At 42.0% G+C, this 22,893-nt stretch overlaps 1 protein-coding gene across 1 annotated transcript in view; it reads right to left on the reverse strand.

Moving 5' to 3' along the window:
• Positions 1 to 22,893, reverse strand: part of LOC129099110 (voltage-dependent T-type calcium channel subunit alpha-1I-like) — a 105,720-nt gene that overhangs the window by 38,250 nt on the left and 44,577 nt on the right. Inside the window, exons 4-11 of the mRNA XM_054608279.1 lie at positions 21,934 to 22,031; positions 15,990 to 16,149; positions 10,695 to 11,043; positions 10,261 to 10,353; positions 6,493 to 6,817; positions 5,806 to 6,194; positions 2,255 to 2,406; positions 1,447 to 1,632 (exon numbers count right to left, since the gene is read on the reverse strand). Coding sequence (XP_054464254.1) covers positions 1,447 to 1,632; positions 2,255 to 2,406; positions 5,806 to 6,194; positions 6,493 to 6,817; positions 10,261 to 10,353; positions 10,695 to 11,043; positions 15,990 to 16,149; positions 21,934 to 22,031 — 1,752 coding nt within the window. The remainder of the gene's footprint in view (positions 1 to 1,446; positions 1,633 to 2,254; positions 2,407 to 5,805; positions 6,195 to 6,492; positions 6,818 to 10,260; positions 10,354 to 10,694; positions 11,044 to 15,989; positions 16,150 to 21,933; positions 22,032 to 22,893) is intronic.

A 22,893-nucleotide genomic window follows, 5' to 3' on the forward strand; every position in this document is an offset into this window, starting at 1 on the left:
TTAAATGACACACATACTGTACATAAACATACTGTAAGACCATTACAGTCTTCTATTTGTGTTTCATTCCAAGCTTTACTTTTCTGTCCTCTTCCCGCTCCTTTCCTTCCACCTGCGCCTATATATTCGCAGTCTCCACAAGACCGTGAAACCCAGACAACTCATTGGTCGCTGCTTTCTTTAGGGGTTCATGAGAGGTTCTAAAAGTGTATGTCTCTTTACATTAACTGCTCAGTAAAAGCTGCAGTGGCTAGATGTAGAGCTACTTGCTCAGTAGCATTAGCTGGCTAAAAGCTCTGATGTCATCGGTCTTGCTGCTGTGCTGCAGGGGTAAAGGAGCGTGTTGCAGGTACGCATTCACACAAACACAAAGGCTCGTTAAGATGCAAGAATTATGCTACTAAGGAACTCATATCTATCAAATAAAGATGAGTGCACTTGCAACAATTATGATAAATAATTCAAATAACTATAATTCTGTTAATACCATCTTCATTTTCGGTGATCGCCCACAGAGGTGGAATTGGAGGGAAAAGCAGAGTAAGATGTGTGTGTGTGTGTGTGTGTGTGTGTGTGTGTGTGTGTGTGTGTGTGTGTGTGTGTGTGTGTGTGTGTGTTGGTGGGTAACAAGATGAAGGATCAGGTGAATGATTATGTATTTGTAAATTGCAGTTTTAAGCATCTGCATCACAATATTCATTTAAAGTACAATGTAAAGGCTGTTTTGAGAATAATTAGAGAATCATTTTGAAATATTAGGACAACTCTCCCTCTCTGTTGCTCAGATGTCACAGTTGACGTGGTGGAATGATTGTGAGTCTTTACGGAATTCCTGCAAAGCTGATGGTGCCCTGCTAAGCATCTTTAAAGACAAAACTAAAGATAATCATATTAGATTAAAATCAAACCATCTATCAATATGTTGTTAGAATTTGAGCTGACAGTTTAATGGTTGTTTTTCTATTATTATTGCTCTTTGGCCGGAGGCCTTTATGTCTAATTTAGTCGAAATTCAAAAGTTGAATGTAGTCAAATATACTGCTGACATACACACCAACAAGTTAAGGTGCTTATAGCGTTCACGGGAGAAGTAATCCTGCAGAAGGAGGCAGGTCGAAGAGAAAAGCCTCGACACAGCTCAGATACAATTTGGGCAAAAATGAGCTGGAATTCCAATAATTGTACGTTAATCTTATTATTTTGCACAAACTGTGGCCTTTGGCTATGTCTGCCTCCACCACGATCCGATACTCTACTTTACTTAATCTGCTGATATTCTATCTCTGCTTCTTTATATTTATTCAAGGTTTGGAGCAGCAACAGAACATACATACATCGCATACACACAGAGACAAACACGTACACACATTCTCCCTCTGTGTCTAGCTGATTTATTTTCAGAACCATACTCCACATTGATACATGCCCCTGTGCCCCCTCTGTTACCTGAAGATGAAGATGAAGAGCATAAGCAGCATACAGAAAGTGGCCACGTTGTCCATAGTCTTCATCAGCACAACCAGCTGCCGCCTCAGTGCAGGCATGAACCTCACCAGCTTAATGACCCTCAGCAGCCTGAAGGTCCTCAGCACTGACAGACCGCCGTCTGCCTGACCGATGATCTCACACACACTGTATGTGTTGATTTGGGTTGAAGTGTGTGTGTGTGTGTGTGTGTGTGTGTGTTTTACAGAGAGAGAAAGAGATGAAGTGACAAGTCAGAGTATGTGGTGAAATTGAAAGATACATTTTTTTTGCATTGTTATAATCATGGAATGTAAATTTATCAATCAATATAAATGAGAAAGGCCAGATAAGAGAAGATCATATGACCAGGTGCCCCTTAATAATGAGAAACAGACATTTTTATAATCCCTACTGTTTTGATAAGGAATACTGCTGCAATATTCCCACAGTGCAGCTCCTTTATTAAACAATTGTCACATAAAATAAGTGGTGTAGTTTAATGCAATCCGTGGGGAACACACCAAAACAAATAGAAAATCTGATTGGAACAGTTGCCTTGTGTGTTTTCTAGAGATAAAAGTGCGTCTTGAATCTCAAATAGATGTGCAGTAGTTGGACATTGTCACATTTTTGTACAAAAGCTCTCATTTATTTACAGTATCGGTGAAATAACTCTCTCTGGTTTTGGGACTGTACTTGTAAATATTATCTCTCAATTGTTAAATAGCAGCAAACTCAACCTGCTGACAACCTAACTTAACAATTGGCAAAACTTTTTTTTGCAGACCTGATGATGACAATGATGCCATCAAAGATGTTGTAGGGGTTCCTCAGGTACTCGAAGAAGCCAAAAGCAGTCAGCTTTAGGATCATCTCCAGGGTGAACATGCTGGTGAAGACAATGTTGCAGATCTCCAGGACATTGGTCAGCTCATCGGGCTGGACGGAGGGGTCACAGATTCAGAAAAAAAGAAGAAGAAATATAGCAAGTTAGATGTGGCATACAGTGGTATGCAAAATATAAGAGGGGTTTGAGTTGCAAGCACTCCAGGTTAAAAGCAGAGCAATGATATCCACGGAGAGGCAGGTTCAGACAAATAGATAAAAACACAGTGGATATTAAACCACTGCTCTGCAATCACCCCTGCAGCAACAAAAGGTGCTGGAGCCACCGCGGAGACAATTGTGTTCGCATCACATTTCTCCGCCTGTGTTGAAAAAGGCTGCCACTCATACTGTCAGTCACTTGAAAAGAAAATTCTCCTTCCTGGCAAATACAATTAACGCATACACCTTATCTCAGAAGGGCGACAGACAGAGAGGAAGGGAGGAGACGGAAAAACAGGAGAACAAATTGTGTTGTCTTTTTTTTTTTAACACAGCTGTTTATGTAAAATTATAAATCACATTAGAAACAAAAGAAAAATACGGACAGTGAGAACGGGAATGGAGAGGGTGTATTGTCTGGTGGAGCATGTTATCTGGAATTGGCAAACGAAAACATTTCTAAATGAACATCACACAAAAGAAACAAATACACACACACACACACTCCAGTCAATCCTGGGTTTATTTCCATTTGTATGTGTGTTGTGTGTGTGTGTGTGTGCGCAACATACTCGCTTTAGGAAGCTTTACTTTGTGTGTGTGAATGCGTGTAATGCACGATATGGATCTGATGCCTTCTCTGATACCCCCTGTGAATTTCAGTTTCAAAGCCGGTGGAGAAATAGCCAGCTCGGCCTGCCAAAGTTAGCAAACCATGTCAGAGGAAAACGCACTCTCAGCTCTCCCCCTCCTCTAATCCGCTTTTTCTCCCATTCCATCTCCATCCCCCTAAGTTCTCTGTCCCCCTTTTTTCCCCTCTTTCAGAGTCTCATTATCAGGCAGACACATCTCTACCCAATCAATATCCTCCTGTCGATCAGAGGAGGGAGAACGGTCGGAGAAGAACCCGCCTGAAGGAAAAGGAAACCGAGGAGCAAAGCAAAGGGATTGTTTACGGGTAGATGATGACATGATGGAGGAGAGGAGAGGAATACACTCGATTAGAGGTGAGAAAGAGTTAGAATGATTCACAGGGTTGGAGAGTCATTTGAGCTGGATACAGTAGCTGGAAGCTGGACCAATCTGTGGACTACAGGGTGGTTTGGACGATGACATTACTCACCAACTCTAAACAATGCAGAAGACATTATCAATATGAAAAAAATAAATATGAGTGATATGTTGTATTAGAAGAAAGGGAATGTAGAGATAAATGGAGTATCATCCCTTTAGGAGTTATCTCTAACCTTGACCTATATGTCCAGAACTCAATCACAAGTCGTAAGGACAAACACAGGATATGAGATTTATTGCTATTGACAGAACCATCTCAGCTCTTGACACCACAGTTTAAATCAAACACAATACCATCAATCATCCCTCTCCTTTCTGCTTCTCTCCTGCTTGACCCATAATCTGTCATTTCCTTACCCTGTTTCTCCTCATGTCCTTGTACCTGTGTTCTCCAATGTACATTTTTCAATTATATTCCATCTCCTGAATAATAGAAATAGAAATATCCTCTTCCCTGTCTCTCTTCTGTGTGCCTTCAGTCAGTGTGTGAATGTTGCTTGAATATGAATGCATGAGCTTCAACTTCCCAGCCTGAATTCCAATGTGCCAATTTCTTTTCCACACAGAGATGTGGAGAAACGAACACACACACATAACACGACTGCAAAGAGCAGCTGATCTTTTAACTTGCTTTCATGCTGCATCATTTGATCATTTAGTGAGTTAAATCAAACATTAATATGAAAAACAGCATCATTGATAGTAAAAGATCACAATTGCAAGGCCATACCTACACTGAGAAACATTTATTTTTAATTGGAATTTGTTTCCCCTAAGGCGGTCATGGTGCGAGTAAGGCAGCCCTGTGGTTAGTCAGTTTTTCGGGGAGAAGCACATCAGCTTCAGACTTCCTGTTTCAGAACACAATTGCAAGAAGGAAGACTTTTTACCGCCAAGCAAAGACACACAGCAAAGACGCTGCTTCTGTTTCAGCCTTTGGAAATTGCAGAGGGAGAGACAGACTCAAGAGACAGACAGACAAAGCTTCTGCGAGTGTGTGCATGCAAATGTGTTTCTGCATACGTGCCTTCTTTGAAATGCACACAAACACTCACTCACACAGGGAATTGAGCTGAAAACTGCTGTGTAACGGGAGTCTGCCTCGCTCTTCCCATCTCGCTCGTCTCCTCCTCTTCCTTTCCCCCCCCTCCCCACAACCCTCGTTTTATTTTTAGAGTCTTCAGAGATGAGAGAAAGCAACTACTCTGTACGCTGTCAAAGAGTGCGTGGGCGGATGAGAGAGAGAGAGAGAAGTGGGGAGACGGAGGGAGGTAAAAGAGAGTCAGACAGTAGAGACACTTGGGGTAAGGAGGGAAGGACGGAAGGGAGGGGGGGGGAGAACGAGAGGAACAAAAGGAGTGAGTGGGGGGAAGGAATGTGCAAAGGAAAGGTGCACAGAGGGAGTTATGGAGAATATAAGAGCAGAGACGTGGAAGTAAAATTAGCAAGGGAGGGAGAAGAATGGCATGAGCTGAGAGAGAGAGAGAGAGAAATTAAGGAAAAATAAAAAAGCTATTTTACGTAACAGCTTGTGTTTGCATCTGCATTAGTTTCTGTTGGTGCACACTCACAAATATAAAAAGATATTCGTTCATGCGCTGCACACACTGGACATAAATGGATGTGTATTATAAGTGTGCACGCGTGCATGTGTAGTGTTGGCAGGCTTCTCCCACTCTCGCTCTCAGACACCTGCCTTGTCAGTCTCTGAGGAGCCTGGCCAATGTTAAAAGCCAGCTTCGGTTTTGTCTGCCGCTAGGCTAAATGTTTACACCTCTGTCAGGAAACTGCATGGCAGTGATGCTCCACTCCCACACTCATCCTCCTGAATGTCATCTGCTGTTATGCTATCTCTAGTAGCAATGCTTCATCAGCAGTGATAGTGGTTTATCTGCTGAGGCGGAGGTAATACGTGGGAGTGAGAAATGATTACGCTAACTGATCTATTTACAGTGTAGTACGTCAGTCTAAAGGATTAAAGCCAATGCATTTGCCTACAATGAAGGCAAGGGCCATTGTATTTATCAATATCCAAAACATTCTCTTTCTTTGGCCAAATACAGGTTTCTGAAATCAGTTCACAAACACAGCATACCCCTCTCTGGTAGTAGTTTCAAAATAAAAGCCTCTCTTCAGTTTGGTTTGTTAAAATGGCGTTAGGTTACTGCATTAACAGTGTCAGTAACAACGATGATAGAATAAACTACATCATCTTACCTGGTTATGATGCTCGATGCCCATACTGATAGTGTTGATGAGAATAGCGATCATGATGCCTCTGCTGAAGTACTTGCTCTCTACAATGCCCCAAAGTTTCCTCCTCATATCATTCCAAATGTCTTTACAATGTCCGAAGCATGTCCTCTTCCTCTTCTTCTCTCCATCCCCCCTGTCCTCCAGATGGTTCTCATCCTTGCCCGTCTCTTTCACTGTGTCCTCCTCATCTTTCTCCCCGTTGGCGGAGTCTCCCACCGCCCTCGCCCCCTCTTTCAGTGATAATGCACATAAAGGGCAGTCCTCAGGGTTCTGAGGGACGGTCAGACTGATGGAGTTAGAGAGTGGCTGAGAGCCATTGTCCTGCTTGTTCTGGTGGGGACATTGTAATGCTAGAGAGAGAGATGGGAATCAAAATAAACACGAGACTATATGTGCACTTTAATTCATGATTCAGATACAGGATGGGAGCATTTGCCGTCATTTGAACAGAACTTTGCAAGCTATGTTTTTAGTCACACATAGTAGGTGGTTGTACCATATTTCATTTAACTTACCATCCATTATGGGGGCATTTTGGTTACACAATCAAGTCAGGTCGTCACATAAAACATATGTTGTCTGAAATTCAAATGTCACATGTTGCATAAGACACGTTCACATGTCGTTTGCTGAGGTCGTCCTACTCACTGGTTGGGTGCCTGGAATGATGCCGCTCTCCGTTCACATGCCCTCCGCCACGCCTGTTACCCCTGCCTCCTCCAGCTGGCGGGGGTTTGCCCCTCAGCGTGTAGTAGAGAGCGGCCGATCTCCTCTTCGCCTTGCGGAGGACGTGGCAGACCAGCTGGAAGATCTCCTCGTAGCAATCTCCAGGCTCAGCCATGCTGGCCAGGGTGGAGGATGACAGGCACTGCGCCCTCTGCTCCTGCATCAGCTGGTGTTCCCGCTGTTTGGTCTCCGAGAACTGGGTGGCGATGACCACCAGGCACAGGTTGATCATGAAGAATGAACCAATCTGGATGGATGTGGAAAAAGGAACAGAAAGTTAGAGAGCGTATGGAGGTGGGACCTGTTGGGTGAGTCAAGACGTACAGCACATGATGTGAGATAAAGCGAGTGCAAACAATGGAAAATGACTTCTGGGGACAAGAGATACTGTGTAGTTTGAAGAATGACTTGTTCTGTAGAAAAGAAAGTTGGTGAAGAGTAAGTGCAGGAATCAAGACTTAACAAACTTAACCCAGAGGCAACCCTAACTAAAACAATAAGAACCAACACAGTGTCTTACTAGAAAAACCAGCCTTTGGCTAAAGCAGATATTGTACATTAAAGAAACATGAAATACGTAAAGAATTGTGATTTCCGGAAGGTAAATACAGACTTTCAGCCGATTCTAACAATGTGTGCCAATCCCCCTGTAGAAATGTTAGGACAGACGCTAAAGGTCTCTGAGGACTGGTTCCCACCAAACCACAGGCTGATTGGAGCCGACAGACAGAGCCACCAAAGCACAGCTCAGCGTCCGGCTTTCTTTCTCTTCTTTCATTCTCTGACTTGACTTGACTTTCCCTCCCTCCCCTTCTCCAACTCAATATGTGTCTTTACTTTTCTCCCATGCTGCACAATGCTTCTCACAGACATTTCTTTACCCCTCAGTACATCTTTATTTGTTACTCTTTTTTTTCTTTTTTTCTTAAAAAAGTGACGGCTGGAGGGATAGTGGCAGAGAGGAGATGGGGTGCATTGTGGATGGAACGTTGCTGAGCCTTTTAGTGGCAGTAATGGGAATCACTACAGGACAGCTGAAATGACTTTTATTGGACTACTCTGAGCTGGATACGGAACAATGATTAGATCAATATTCTCTAATGCTGAACAACTCAAAAACCAGACTGCTGGATGGATAGGGCAGCTTCTAGCAGAGTCTCAGTTTTGTTCATTACAAATCCGAACATGTTTCGCTGTTTCACCTCGGACAAAGCTCTCAGACAGAGATATGTGGAGAACACACGCAGACTCCAATATACACCCACAAGGCCAAAACATCTGGAGCTGGAACACTCAATAAAACATGCACAGATATAGAAATCCAAACTTAATGACCGTCCAGCCTTAGACTTTCATCCACAGTGATTAAAGATGAAGGGCGACGTGGAGGAGAGACTGGAGAAGCTGGGAGGAATGAAAAAAAAGGAGCGACTCCACAGATAGAGAGAGGAAACATAGCAGGAAGGTAGAGAGGGAGGAGAGATGCCCATCTGTGTCCTGTGGGTCAAAGCAAGTCTGCAGGTGTGTGGGCCTTTGATTTCCCTCCAGGCTCGCTTCTATCCCCACGCTTCTGTGTGTGTGTGTGTCTGTGTGTGTGTGTGTGTGTGTGTGTGTGTGTGTGTGTGTGTGTGTGTGTGTGTGTGTGTGTGTGTGTGTGTCTACAGTATTCTGTGATTCTGATCAGTAGACAGCTTTGCGCATAATCAGGGAGGGCAGTCCAATATCATGCATTCAGATGATCACTACATTATGCATGCAAACACACACACACACACACACACACACACACACACACACACACACACACACACACACACACACACACACACACACACACACACACGTGTTCTCACTCACAAAAGACAAAAGCACGTGTGATCACACACTCACATACACAAATTAAGATGGCAGGCTTACTTAACAACGGGTTGCATGTGATTCCATACAGCAGCTGTCACATACATTTATGTGTGTACATCTTCTCTCCTTCACACACACGAACACCTTCCTAATAACTGCTCTAAGTCACTTTACTCACACTCTTCAATGTGACACTAATAAAGACTCAGTTACAGTATATCAAGTGTCGAACAGATAGGATTGAGTTTTGTATCTGGGAACAAAAGCTTACAGGATCAACTAACAAGCTTAAAGCAAAGGGTAGTGTTCCTTCATAATGACAAAAAACACACGCACAGAAAGAAACAGAACAACTACTGAATGAAAGCATGAGCGAGTCAAGGTGACCCTCGCTGTGTGAATAACACCTTTGGGACTCATGGAAGTGCCTGACTGAAAACGTCTTATAATATCAGCAACACCTCCATGGCATCCCTTAGAACCTTTGACTGCAGGTTGCCAAACACACTGAAGCCTTGCAGGAAGCTCCAAAGGGGCGGCACATCTGTGTCAATCAATCATTTACCACAAAGCGAGCAGTGTGTTTGCCTGGTTGTCAGCTGCTGAGCTCTGTGTTTGGAATCTGTTTGGTCAGCCCTCACAGGCTAAATGTAACAAACACAAAGTTTGACTTCAGACCAGGATGTCATCAGCTGTTCAGTTCTATTTCAATGTAGTCTGCACTGAATATTACTATAACTGAAGTGTGGGGTTGAACGATACACAGGCCATGAGATTGTGATCAAAAGATAAAAAAAAAGCATGTAAAAAGCATAAACCGGGGGAAAGCGATTACACTGTGACTCCATGTGAACTCTCTTTGGGTGCCAAAAGGTGTTTACACTGGGAGTGACACCCTGAGGTCAGATCTGCCAAAGAGGGGATGGAATGTATAGCTGCAGTCCCGATGCCAATAATCTCCTCAGCCTAATAAGCACTATGGTGGGAGGAGGAAGAAAGGACTGTTTTGTAGGTCTTGCACTCTGTTTAAGTGTGGTTCCTTTTCATTATGCTCTAGTGTGGAAATCGTTCAGTGAGCTTGTGACTGATTGGTCTATTCACTTACCCTCCATTCATTAACTCTCACTTGTCTTTCTTCAATATCATTTTGCAGTTCTCCTCTCATCTCATCTCCTCTGGTATTTCCTTGATCTCACTTTCCAGCGTTACGGCAGACTGTATGTCTATTAATCATCGCGTTCACCGGCTGGTGGGAAACCTCTGGGACTTTTATCGTACGTCTGCTGCGACAGAGTGACTGAATGCAGGTTTTGAAGTCAGCCAATGGCAGGTGAATGCAGAATTAAATAACTGTAAAGTGCCACCATCTGGCATGGCACACAAAAAGCTGATCCAGCTCTTACACGCAGTGTGCAGACATTATCTTTCTCTTTTGAATATGCATGTTCTCGTCCCCTTCGACTGCCCTTCCTCCTCTTCTCCCCCTTTTTTCTCACACTCATCACAAAAGATAAATTAAGATAAACATCTACCTCCTTCCCTAAGGAATTGATTGTAGACAGTCCTTTATGCTACTATTGATTTTCACAAGTCTATTAACACTTCTCAGGAAATATCCTCATTCAATTTATTGACGGCAGGAGTCCACATATATTGGAAATGTTATAAGTGGTTTTCATCTCCAGACTGTCTAACTACAGTTACACTACATTATTTATTTATCCATTTTAAAATCATCAGAACACACTGTTCACTAGACGTGTCAGCTGGAACAGATATAGTATTCTGATTTAAAAAAAACTAATAAATGTAGTGATGAATTTTACTTACAATGATGAGTAATATGAAGTAGATGAAGTTGTAGAAGGAATGGGCATCCATTACATAATACATGATCTCCACCCAGCCCTCCAGAGTGATCACCTGCAGCAAGAGGAAAGTGTATTTTCAGTGTTAAGAAATAAATATTTACAAGTTAACGTGACAGAGCTTGCAGGAATCAAATAATACAGAACAACATGTTGAAATGGTTCTTAAGTGAATCAAATTGTATTCATTCGTTTGAGAAGAATGATTGGATTTGAATAGTTCAAAAAAACAATTATTTGATCAAAATAGCCTCAGCCTTTTTAACAGGCACTATTGTTGAAATCTAATCTTTTAATAACTTTAAAATCCATCTAGAAAATATATTTATTCAGATTGATTATATTACAAGATCAGCAGCCCGACCTCACCAGTCTTCAAACCAATATGAATCATACCTGAAAGATTACGATCCAGGCGTAGACAATGTTATCAAAGTTGATGGCACCTTTGTGGGGGTTACTGCTTCCTGTGTGGCATCGAGTGTAGTACTGGTTCCAGTTGATGCACAGACCCACTGCCTCCCCAGCACCGCTACCGTTGGCCAGCGGCTCAGGACTCAAGCCCAGAGCTTGTCTGTGGAGCGCGTCCTCCCTGTCAAGGCAGCATGTGCGTCCTCCTTCGCGCCTCGTAGGAACATCAGCACACGACATGATGCCGTTGTCGGATGCCAGGGAGCAGATGAAGGGCCGTTCGTCGTCCTCCTCCGGCTGGTAGTACGGAGCCGGCAGGGTCATACCTGAAGAGCTGGGGTCGGGATGTGAGGAACAAAGTTTGTGGGTTATGGAATCGAATCTATGTAATATAGTACATAATCTATCTGTATTTAATGAGTTTCAATGCAAATGAAACTGCAGGAGGAACAGTATATCTTCTCTTCCTTTTCCACTCTCACATATATAAACACAACAAAATATATATATTATGTATTTTTTCTCTCCATCCCAGTCTAATTTAAAAAGACACACACACACTTACACACACACACACACACACACACACACACACACACACACACACACACACACACACACTAGAAAGAAGGAGATCCAGAAGCTGCTGACCGTACTAGATTAATAAATGAATCAGTATGGAGCTGTAAAAGATACAGTATGTGTTTTTTGAGAGAAAACCCTGACCCAGCAGTGAACTAGCGAACACCGCCTTAAGCTAGTGCAGAAAACTAAAAGCGTGCTGACAGGTGTGGTAAACAGGGGGGGTCATGACGTTGGCAAGATTAGTGGCTTGAGGAGAAATCAAGCAGCACCTAAGACATCACCTTCCATTACATAAAGTCTTCTATCAGCATGGAAAAGAAAAGTGTTGAGATTGACACTTTAAATGAAGTTTTACAGCAGATGTTGTTGTTCAGAATTTATAAACTACTCTGTTAAACTTTGTTAGTCAGAGAACCAGAGAATTTAAATCAATTATGATTGCCTCTCTGCAGTTGACTTTGCCATCTCAGGAGGGTCACTGAATCTTACAGCAGCTAATGTGTCCTTTCTTTCTCACATCTTTTGTTTTGTTTTTCATCTGGTTGGAAGGGTTGAAACTAATACATCCGCTCTCAAATAATACCCAGAGGAGCCCCGAAGCCAGCGTTTCAAACATCCATCAGTGGAACAAAAGAATTGTTTTGCACCATTTAACATACATCTAAACCTTTGCTGTCAATGTTCTCTCAGAACTACTCAAACAAGACGTAGGAAACTGCACTCTTTTGCAGCCATTGTAGGAAATATTACAAGTGCTTTACAACGGGATGTTTAATGTAAAATAAATAAAGAAATACCATTTAAAACAGAGACAGCTCTGCACCTCATATGACTTGGACCGTGAAAGCTGGAGATAATCAGACATCACTCTCTCAGATGCTTTGGCGTCTCTAGTGAAGGATTTTAATGAATACCTCGAGGAGGGTAGCTCTGACAAGAATCTTCCAATGGTAACAATATGATTAGTAATCCCATCGTTTTGTTTTGAGTCTGAGAGAAACAGGCCGATCTCTCTTCGTGTATCTGCATGTTTGTGGGATGTCCTGATACAGAAGCAGCTGAAGTCAAAGGTACAGGCAAAACAAAAATGAAAATGGTGTTTACTGAGCTAACAAACTAATTGACAAGCACCTCATAGGAGATGAGTGTGTTAAACACCAGATAACAGATTGTTTAATTATGTAAACTAAGTCATGTGGAAATTGCATGCGAGAGTGTGTGTGTGCCCTAGTATGAAATCAGCAGTAAAACTGATTAACCTCTCATGCATTGGCACCTATACTGCACACATACACACACCGTCAATGAACGAGTGAGTGAGTGAGTGAGTGAGTGAGTGAGTGAGTGAGTGAGTGGCTGATTCCTGCCAAAGCTAATGACACACATCTCCAAACTCTGAATCCAACTGATTGCCACCATCTGAAGCACCTCATCATTTCCTGACATGTCTCTCACACCTCTCAGTTTTAATGGAAGCATGCCAAAGAGTCTGTCTTTCACTTCATATCCACCTGGGAACTCAGGCTTATCTGCCTCTGTGGATTTATTTAAGGGGACAGTTTGCTACCATTGCTTTAGTTATAAAGCAATGATAGGGAGCATTCAAGCACTCTTGCCTCCACAAAGTCAATGTTTATGACATGTTAAATTCAAAGCAATAGATTAAAAGTGAAATGGACTAAAGAGAAATAACAATGAGCAAACACAACTGACATGAAACAAATGCAGAATTTAGGGAAAACAAACACTGACTGAGCCAGACAGCCAGCTTTATTAGGTGTGTGTGTGTGTGTGTGTGTGTGTGTGTGTGTGTGTGTGTGTGTGTGTGTGTGTGTGTGTGTGTGTGTGTGTGTGTGTGTGTGTGTGTGTGATTAGAAAGACTGTGGAGTAAATGATGGCAGGGTGTGGATGTTCATACCAAGGTCTGGGCCTGGGGAACAAGAAAATAGACCCTCTCCTTCAGCAGGCCCATTACTGAACACACACATTCAGGGTCACTCGACCTACAGTCTCCGTCTCACACTTCAGCCCTTTTTTTTTGCTCTTTCCATTGTTTGTTTTTCTCACATTTTATCCCCGTTTCTCGCCACACACCAGTCTCCTCTCTCTTTTTCTATTTTTTGCACAGGTGAGACAGGAAAAGAGTGGCTAAGGGCGTATTCATGCACACACCTACACAACCACAGTTGCTTCCATCCCGCTGTTTGCCCTTATATACTCACATACACCTCAAGCTCACATACTGTATGTGCAAAACAACCTTGGCTTGTAGTGTTTCTAACACCTGAACTCCTGTACTCCATCTTTATGCTCCTATGTTTTTCCTAAATGTTTGTCCCATTTTTCTCTCTTTCTTCCTCTCCTTTGCTCTCCCTTTCACTCCCCTCTCTTTCTGATTGTCCCTACTCCCCACCTCTCTCTCATTTCCACTCATCTCCCCCAATCCCCTTCTCTCCATTTTGTAATTTCCATTTTTCCCTCCCCTGTCTCCCCCTGTCAATAGCGAGATAAATACTTCTGAAATACACCGGAGGAGATTTTTTTCTCCTTTTACTTCAACAGAACCCCCACACATGCATGCACACTAATTCCAGGATCGATAGTGACAGTGGACATATCAGGCTATACGGCTCCCCGTTGAGAGTGGCTTAGAAACCAGGTATTGATTGGCAAAGTTTGCAGGAACGCACAGAGACACACTAAGCCTACACTGACTAACAGTACAGTTTAAACAGATTCAATGGAGGACACAACGGACTGACAACAGAGATGGACATAAAAAAAGAAATAAGAGAAAGATTGTCATTTGCACTACATTGGATGAAGGGATTACGACGAAGAGACAGAAAGAGAGAAGGGGGGGGGCTGTCAGAGTAGTGGAGCATGAATGAAGGCTGTTGCCCCCCTGCCGGTGACTTGGCATCACACAGCATGGCACAGCAGAACCTGGCATCACACTGAGAACACACCTGCCAGTGGAGAGTGAAACAAAGGGGGAAATGAAGGCTACATAGCAGAGAAAAGAGTTTCCAGGAATCATTTTAAATGAGACAGTTGGGAGGGGGAGATGGCATGGCACGGAGGAGAACACACCATATAAAAAAGATATAGTGACGGAGACTAAGGAGGAGAAACAACATGAACCATGAAGTGCATGGGACAAGCTTCATTTTACCATAAAAATGGCTTCTGAAGTGCCGTTGGTTTCCACTGTGTGGCCCCTAGTGTAAGATATATTTTGAAATGTGGCGGCTCAGAGGTGTGAATGTCTCTGTATGTTTTCAACTTGCAGAAATAAATAAGGATTAGCGGTACTGGAAAGAAACTAAACATCATGTTAAACATACTGAGGAGGGAAACAGGCTGCGTTATTGGAGACAAAAAAAAGAATAAAGCACCAAGCAAAAATAAGGCACAATAAGAGACCGGTAGAGATCAAAAGAGAGAGGGTGTAAAATGGCAAAGTGAATGCTGCACTTGACTGTGACACTCAGCCCAATCTATTACAACCCCTCAGAGCGCTAACGTTAGCCCTTTATTTAGCATAATAGCCCTCAAGCACTAAGTCACTACAAGCTTTCTAATTAAGCACTCAAGCACCCTGGAGAATTTGCATAATGTGTTAGTAAAATGCTTTAAAATAATATGCAAAATAATACTATGATTAAAAAGGCTACAATCTGCTGGCCAGCCTTCTGGAGGGAAATGTTTCCTAAAGCTGGACATCAACATTGTAGTTGTCTACTGATCCTCCTGGTCTTAATCAGTATATATAACCCTATAGCCTCTTGATTAATAATGTAGAAAACATTGGCTTAAGTAACCATGTGGAGTGATTACTGTAGAGGTTGTTACGGTTAATGGAGAAACCTCAAGTTTAAGGTGAGGACAAATCAGGCAGGACTGTGCCAGCTGGAAGACACGTGTCCTGTTTCATCTGGCTATACGATCTGTCATTAGTGCACGCCGTGTCAGCATAGCCTGAGACAGTGCACAGAAGGCTCAGAGTACATGGAGACTATACATATTAGAACGAACACATCAGGGGCAGCTGATGCCAGCATTAAAAAAAGGAAACTGAGAGGATGAGATACAATCAAACAATCCTGAATACTGGAGAATGTCACTCTCACGCAGACACAGTAGGTGATGCTGCCCTGTAGACTCATGAATATGGAGGAATGCAGCTGGAATCTAATCACGCTCTAAGTAGCAAACTGGGAAAAACTGTACTCTTACTGCTTTGAAGCGTGAGAGAGAAAGACGGAAAGGGGAATGGGTTGAACCGCTGGAAGACAGAGTTATGCTAATGTGTGTACAAAAGTCAAATACATAGAATCTTCAATGAAATCCATGTGAAAGGGAAAACCATCAGGTATAACAAGATTGTATGCTCACAGGCAAAATGCGCAAACTGAACATTTTACAATACATAATCTTCAATAACCAGTGTGTAATTATTCTTTTTCAATTTCGCCAGTATGAATGATGGAAGGTAGTAGAATGGAAAGCATATAGGTGATGTTTGAGGGCACGGCCACATCTTCTCTACCTCATCATGAATTTCAATTTGTGACACAAAGGCATTGGCATACACACACACACACACACACACACACACACACACACACACACACACACACACACACACACACACACACACACACACACACACACACACACAGTTTTACTCACAGGGTGAAGTTCTCCTCCAGGTAGCAGCGGTTCCTCAGTAGACCCGCCCACAGCTGCACACCGATGATGCCGAAGATGAAGAAGACGAAGAAGCAGAGCAGCAGCACGTTGCCGAGCATGGGTAGAGTGTCTAGCAGCAGGTTCACCAGGATGCGCATACCTGTGTGTTTCAGCAGATCAATCAATCAATACAATAGATGGATCATCACAGGCTTACGACCTTGGTGAGGAAACACAACATTTGCATATACATTGCTTTGATGCACAACTTCTCTTGGGTATGTGGACCCTACTGTAGGTCTATTCACACTAAACCTACAATTACAACCAAAACAAAAAAAGGAGGGCTTCAATAACATTCTGAATCCAGTATGAGGTAAGGTTCAGGCTAATAAAGCATTTTGTTTTGGGGAAAATCCTGTTATTGGTTAAATATTGAAAAAAGTAATCTTCAAATCAGTCTTAAAATGTAACCAAGACCAGGATCTTTCCCTAACCGTAACCATATCATCTGATTAGACCAAGCACGAAGACACAAATCATACTTTAGTGGCAACTATTATGGGGATAAAAAAGGGGATATTTTGCGATTTTCCAGATATGATTGTTAAAAAGACATTGCCACTTGGTTGCATTGGTAGCTGGATGGTTTTAATCCCCCCCCCCCCAGCCTTTTCACTGTCAACTGTAAAATAAAGGCAAAATTGCCAAAATAATCTTTAAAAAAGTTAAAAAAACATATTTTCCATTGCAATTCTGTTGCAGTTTAGCAGCATTTTAACATAATTTCTCGACGACGGACTTATTTTAAAGCATTCCCAACATTTTGGGGCATTTGTTTGAGACATCTACATCAGTTTAATGCTGCTAATGGCTGCAAACTGACTTGAAAGCTATGCTAACTGTTAAATATGCTGACCTCAGACCACCCCATTAACAGGCTTTATGAGGTCTCATTCATGATTAGATGAACCCTAATAGCAGAAATAAAAACGTGTCCCCTGTTGAACTCTGATGACCTCATCCTCTGCAGTAATGACATATTGAGATGTGAATCTGAACATAATGACAGCTGATTGGACTACGAAGAAAGAGAGAGGTGAAACCCACTGATGAGATCACAGCAACCCGTACTGACACCTGAGAGAGGTGTGTGTGTGTGTGTGTGTGTGTGTGTGTGTGTGTGTGTGTGTGTGTGTGTGTGTGTGTGTGTGTGTGTGTGTGTGTGTTTTAGGTGTGACTATGTGGATCTCTCTAATTATCTGACGTGTTTTTCAATGCCATACTGGGATTCGTGAGTAACAACTCAACAGTAGGTTAATGTGTCATAAACACAACAGTGCGTCTAAATTGTGAACAGACTGAATGACAGGAGAGAAGCTGAGAGAGAGAGAGAGAGAGAGAGAGAGAGATGAGGGTGATGATAATGATGATATACACACATGTAGACAATTTGTTCAACGTTAAAATACCTGAAATTCATTCAGTAAACCCAAAGATTTGTTTGTGTCATTTGTAATCATGTCAGTGTGCTCATTAGAGGCTCGTTTATCAAATCCACATACAGTGTGTCTGTGTTAGGGCTTATATTGCCGATTGAAGGGATGATCGACCATTATTTTTTATGCAGCTATTAAGTCATTTTATGTTAACTAATTTACAATCAGAACTAAGATGTAATAAAAATAATCTCTAGAACCTGCACAGTTCTGCATTTAGAGATGTTTCTGGTGGAGCGCGTTTCCTGTCTCTTTTCCATGGATCTGACACCAACACATCTCTGCATGCTCACCAAAACTTTAAGAGTATTTGACATTATGGATATGATTTGGATTGTGATGTTAAAGATAAGATGCACCTTAAAAAAAATGCACCTTATCCCAAAATGTTAGAATGTTTTTTATCAAGGGAAAGTTCAACCCTGACTTTGGCCAGTAGTGAATGCCAAATTGACAGCACAATGTCTACATTGTGGATTGAAAAGTAATAAATGAATTAAACCGAAATTTAGGAATCCTTGAACATTGTATCTCAAGAGTGCAGAGGAAAGATGTTTTTTTTCCTTGAGGTGAGTATGCACCAGTTGTCCTTCTCTGGCTAATTTGTCTCTCCAACTGGTATTAAATGGCTGGAGGCGAGTCTAAATGTGTTTGTTCCCCAGGGACCATGTCATTAGGCCACTTTTCCATTAGGCCTAATTGGGTGAAGAGAGGGAGAGAGGGAGAGAGGGAGAACAAGAATGAGACACTGCCCGGGGGTGTGCCGAAAAATAGGCAGCGCCAAAATAAGAAATAAAGCAGGAAAGAACAAAGAGAAAGAGAAAAAAGTTCATGCAAAGAAAACACGGACATTAAAGGGAAAAGTAAGCAGAGAGAACAGAAACAGTACGGTGTCACATAAGTCCATCCTTTTTTCTCTCATTCCCTTGCTCCTTCCCTACCTTCATCCATCTCTCACCTCGCTGAGTGTCTATACCGGTTTGCCAGCTCCTGCTGTTTTCAGATAAAGATGGATGCCTCCCCTTGCGCCACAATGGAAACACATTTACAGTTATCCGCCGGTGCTATTTACTAAAGCCGGGAGACTTCTCTTCTTTTCTTCTCCTCCCAACACTAGTCTCTATAGTGTTGTGTCCCCACTCCTGTCCTGGCTTACACTCCCTCTAACTCACAACATTTTCACCTCAAAAAACAAGTCGAACACAACATCACACACACACACACACACACACACACACACACACACACACACACACACACACATAGACACAGAGTCAAACACACACACACACACACACACACACACACACACACACACACACACACACACACACACACACACACACACACACACACACAGTGCAGGGCTATTATCTGTCATTTTGTTGAAGGGTTACAAATTGAGGTGTGTGAGGGGTCAGGATGTGCTCATCCTTCCTGTGTGTCTGTGGGCAAAGAAAAGATCCGACAAAACAAGGAACAAATAGCTTCAGCCCAACGCTTCCTCAGCCCTAATGGGGTCACTGATAGGAGACGGAATCAGGCGACCACACACTCATGCAGCTCTGCAGCTTACTGATCATCAGCTGCTGTGTCTTAAATATTGGGCTGAGCAGCTTCCTTGTCAACGGCCTCCTAAACGATGGAGTGCGAGCAAAAATGAAATCAATTCAAGCTCTGAAGACAGGCAGCTTTCAGGTAATTATACTGAATTTGAAGAATCCCCCATGATTGGACACTTAGATGGTGAGCAGAAATCAGTAGGAATTTACTCTCGGTAGAGAAAAAGCTATGATTCTGGATGTGTCTCAAAGGTCTGTATTTAAGGAAAGACACACCAGGTGAAAAGGGCAAAAACATGAACTAACATATAACACCAGGACACTACCCCAGTTGATCACTCACATTGTTTTTTCAATTAGAAGCTGATGATATGTTATGTTTGAATATTCAAATGAGGCATTAACTTATCAAATATGTGCTATTTTGCACAAATTTCTTGAACAGAAATATGAACATTGAATAAAGCCAAGTTCATGTATATTGTTTCATTTTGTTGGTATGTTAGAGTGAAAGGTTTTATATAGAGAGAATTTTGGATATCTCTTTGCATCACTCAATAAATCAGAAAATACTGTCAACAGCCAGAAGAAAAAAGGGGGGAAAAAAATCAATTTCATGCCATGTTTTTAGGAATAAAAAGTTCCATAAATCAGTCTATGAATGATTTATGAACAAACCCGTCTGTAAAAACCTTGAGATAGAGTGATAGAGTTTGGTGTATCTAAGTGCTAATGAAGTGGAGAGAGAGTGTGAGAAAAACTCATTTTTAAAGTTATGTACTGTAATATTCCATATTTTTTGTAAAACACTACGGGGGATTAGGGTAAAAAAGCTACTAACAGACTCACTAATAGATATCACTATGCAACAAGGGGATTACTTCCATTAAGACAATCATTTTATTAAGTTTAAATATGGAAATGAGGCATTAACTTATTGGTGAATTGAGGAGAAATCTGCAGACGCAAATAATAAAATAAACACCTAAATGTGTTTTTGGGATGTTTTCTCTACACTAATCTGAAAGAAGACTTGTTAAAGCAAAATAAACCATAATCTCTAAATTTACCAATGCATGAAAAACTATTATTTTGCCTGTCTCGCCTTGAAAACATGAAAGAAAGATTTTCAGAGGGAGGCGTTGAAAGCAGCAGAGAAGCAAATCTCATAATATAAACTGTGAGCTGAAAGGGTAAAATAATTGGTTGAAAAAAATGAAGAAATAACACAAAGAAGCTGGTGACAAAAGTGTTCTAACAGTCCACACCTGGAGTCTGACAGTACTGTGATGCCAGAGAGCATCTCAGTAGCAGACTCAAACATATCATCATCATCATCATCATCATCATCATCATCGTCATCGTCATCTGTCTCCCTCACATGTAAAACTTTTGATCACGATAAAGGCTTCTTTCCCCAACAGCATCTGTCCCCAAGGCCCAAACTGATGAGTGTAGAGGGGAGACCGTCTCTCTCAGCGACTTAAAGGTATTGAGGAAAAGTTTATAAGTTTATATGCTCAACCAAGATGTTATTATTAGATAGAGAATTCAGATCAGTGTTTCACAAATGAGGGTCCTAGTAGCCCTAGACGTACTTTGGAGTACTGCAATTGGGTAAGTGAGATTCTTTTAAATGTTAATTAAAAAAGAACATCAGTCATGCATCATCACCATAATAAGTTCAATAATTTTTTTTTCATTTAGGTTCAATAAACCACATTTTTTTCAATGTTCTCATTCTTTTGTTAATTGCCATGGAATGTCAACTGATGCAACAACCTTTTTTTTTGTGCTGGTTGGGGGAAAGATCATTGACAAAAGGTACAATTACAGATTATTGATAAATTATTTTTTTATATCAACAGAAAATTGATTTAAAAAGAACATTTTTAAAAAAAAGCTTTTCTTCAGCTGGAACCGGGGCCTTAGTCAGGGTGGAGGGAATATGAACAGTTCCAAATACCAGGCAATTTTGGCACAAAACCTTCAGGCTTCCGTTAGAAAGCTGAAGATGAAGAGGAATTTCACCTTTCAGCACGACAACGACCCAAAGCATACATCCTAATCAACAAAAGCATGGCTTCACCAGAAGAAGATGAAAGTTTTGGAATGGCCCACTCAGAGCCCAGACCTGAACCCAACTGAACATCTGTGGGGGATCTGCAGAGGGCTGTGAACAGGAGATGCCCTCGCAATCTGACAGATTTGGAGCTCTTTTGCAAAGAAGAGTGGGCAAATATTGCCAAGTCAAGATGTGCTATGCTAATAGACTCCTACCCAAAAAGACTGAGTGCTGTAATAAAATCAAAAGGTGCTTCAACAAAGTATTAGTTGAAGGGTGTTCATATTTATGCAACCAGGTTATTGTAAGTTTTTTATTTTTTATTTTTCCCCCTAAAAATGTTTGACTATTTAACCAAACTTGCTGCTGAAGTGATCAGACCGGTCTGAACCTACTGTAGCTTGGGCAGGCTAATTGGGGCTTACAATGAATAAGAGCTGCCTGTTAGGGCAGCAGGACAAAGAAATCAATTGGAGTTAAAAAGTTAGGCCAAGAACTGAGTTTTAGATGAGAGGAGCAGGGTTATGGGCACGCACTGATCAGTGGAGCAGCATTAATGGAGGGTTTGTAAATCTGATAAAGCTGTGACTCAGGCCGGAGCGGGCTGCATGATTAAGCATGAGATGAATGTTTAATGATGCCCGTGGGGAACAGGTGGCAAAAAAAGCCAGAGATGTAATACTGAACATATACATGAATTTTCATGCAGATGCATTTGTGCTTTATGTGGACTGACAGATACACAGAAGCACAAAGAGAAACTACAAGCACAAAAACAAACAAATAAACAGACAAAAAAAAAATGTAAATTCTCTCACTTGGCACTCTGTTGATGGCTTTGAGGGGCCGAAGGACCCGCACTGTCCGAATGGCCGACAGGTTGATGTTCTGCAGGTCCAGAGAGTACTCTACCATCCTGGAGATTCAGGAAGAGAGAAACATAATTTAACCTTTCTGCAGACTGGGTGAGCTACTCGTTCACAATATGACCCCAAAAACAAGGATCATGGCCAAAGCTGGACTGGCGACCTCGGCTCGAGATACATCCATGGTCATTCTTTGATCTAAACTCACTTGTTCCCGCCCAGCTCCCAGAGCTTTGTGAGCTTCAACAGTTTGGGAAATGCACTGTAAAGAGCGTTGCAACACTGAAGAAGAAGAGTTAAGGGGGTGATGTGACAAAGCATCAAAAGGGGAGAATACCATAAAATGGAGGTAAGGAAGAGAAAGAGAGAGCAGGAACATCGGGATTCATTCTATTCTAAGTGTTGCCTGCAGGATGTTGTGGCTCAGCCAGAGCCTGGCATCTGTTAGCAAGTCGTTTCCACAGCATGGCTAAGCTGTTTGTGCCCCCAAACCCAAAGCACTTTCACAGGAGAACGGCCACGGTTCACCATGTGTGGAAGCAGAGTGCATGTTTGAATGTAGCACACTTACACGACTGTTATCATCAACGCAGAGAGAGAATTCAATTGAGCAAATAAGTTATGCTATTCCAGCATATGTGTTTTAAAATGAAAGCAGAGATGCCTGGATGCATATTGGTGTACATTCAGTAAATGGTGTACATTGTGTAATAGTTTATAAGTGTGTGTGTGTGTGTGTGTGTGTGCAGAATGGATGAGCCCAGGGCTACAACAGAGTTGGGAGAGCATGACACCAGCAGCACAAGCTCGTTACACCCAAAGCACAACCACTGGCTCTGACAAAACAAGCCAAGCTCACTGTCTCTTACATGGACAGACTTATGAAGCATGTCATTTATGATAATGTGACAC

Source organism: Anoplopoma fimbria, chromosome 11, assembly GCF_027596085.1.
Source record: "Anoplopoma fimbria isolate UVic2021 breed Golden Eagle Sablefish chromosome 11, Afim_UVic_2022, whole genome shotgun sequence".
Classification (NCBI taxonomy): Eukaryota; Metazoa; Chordata; class Actinopteri; order Perciformes; family Anoplopomatidae; genus Anoplopoma; species Anoplopoma fimbria.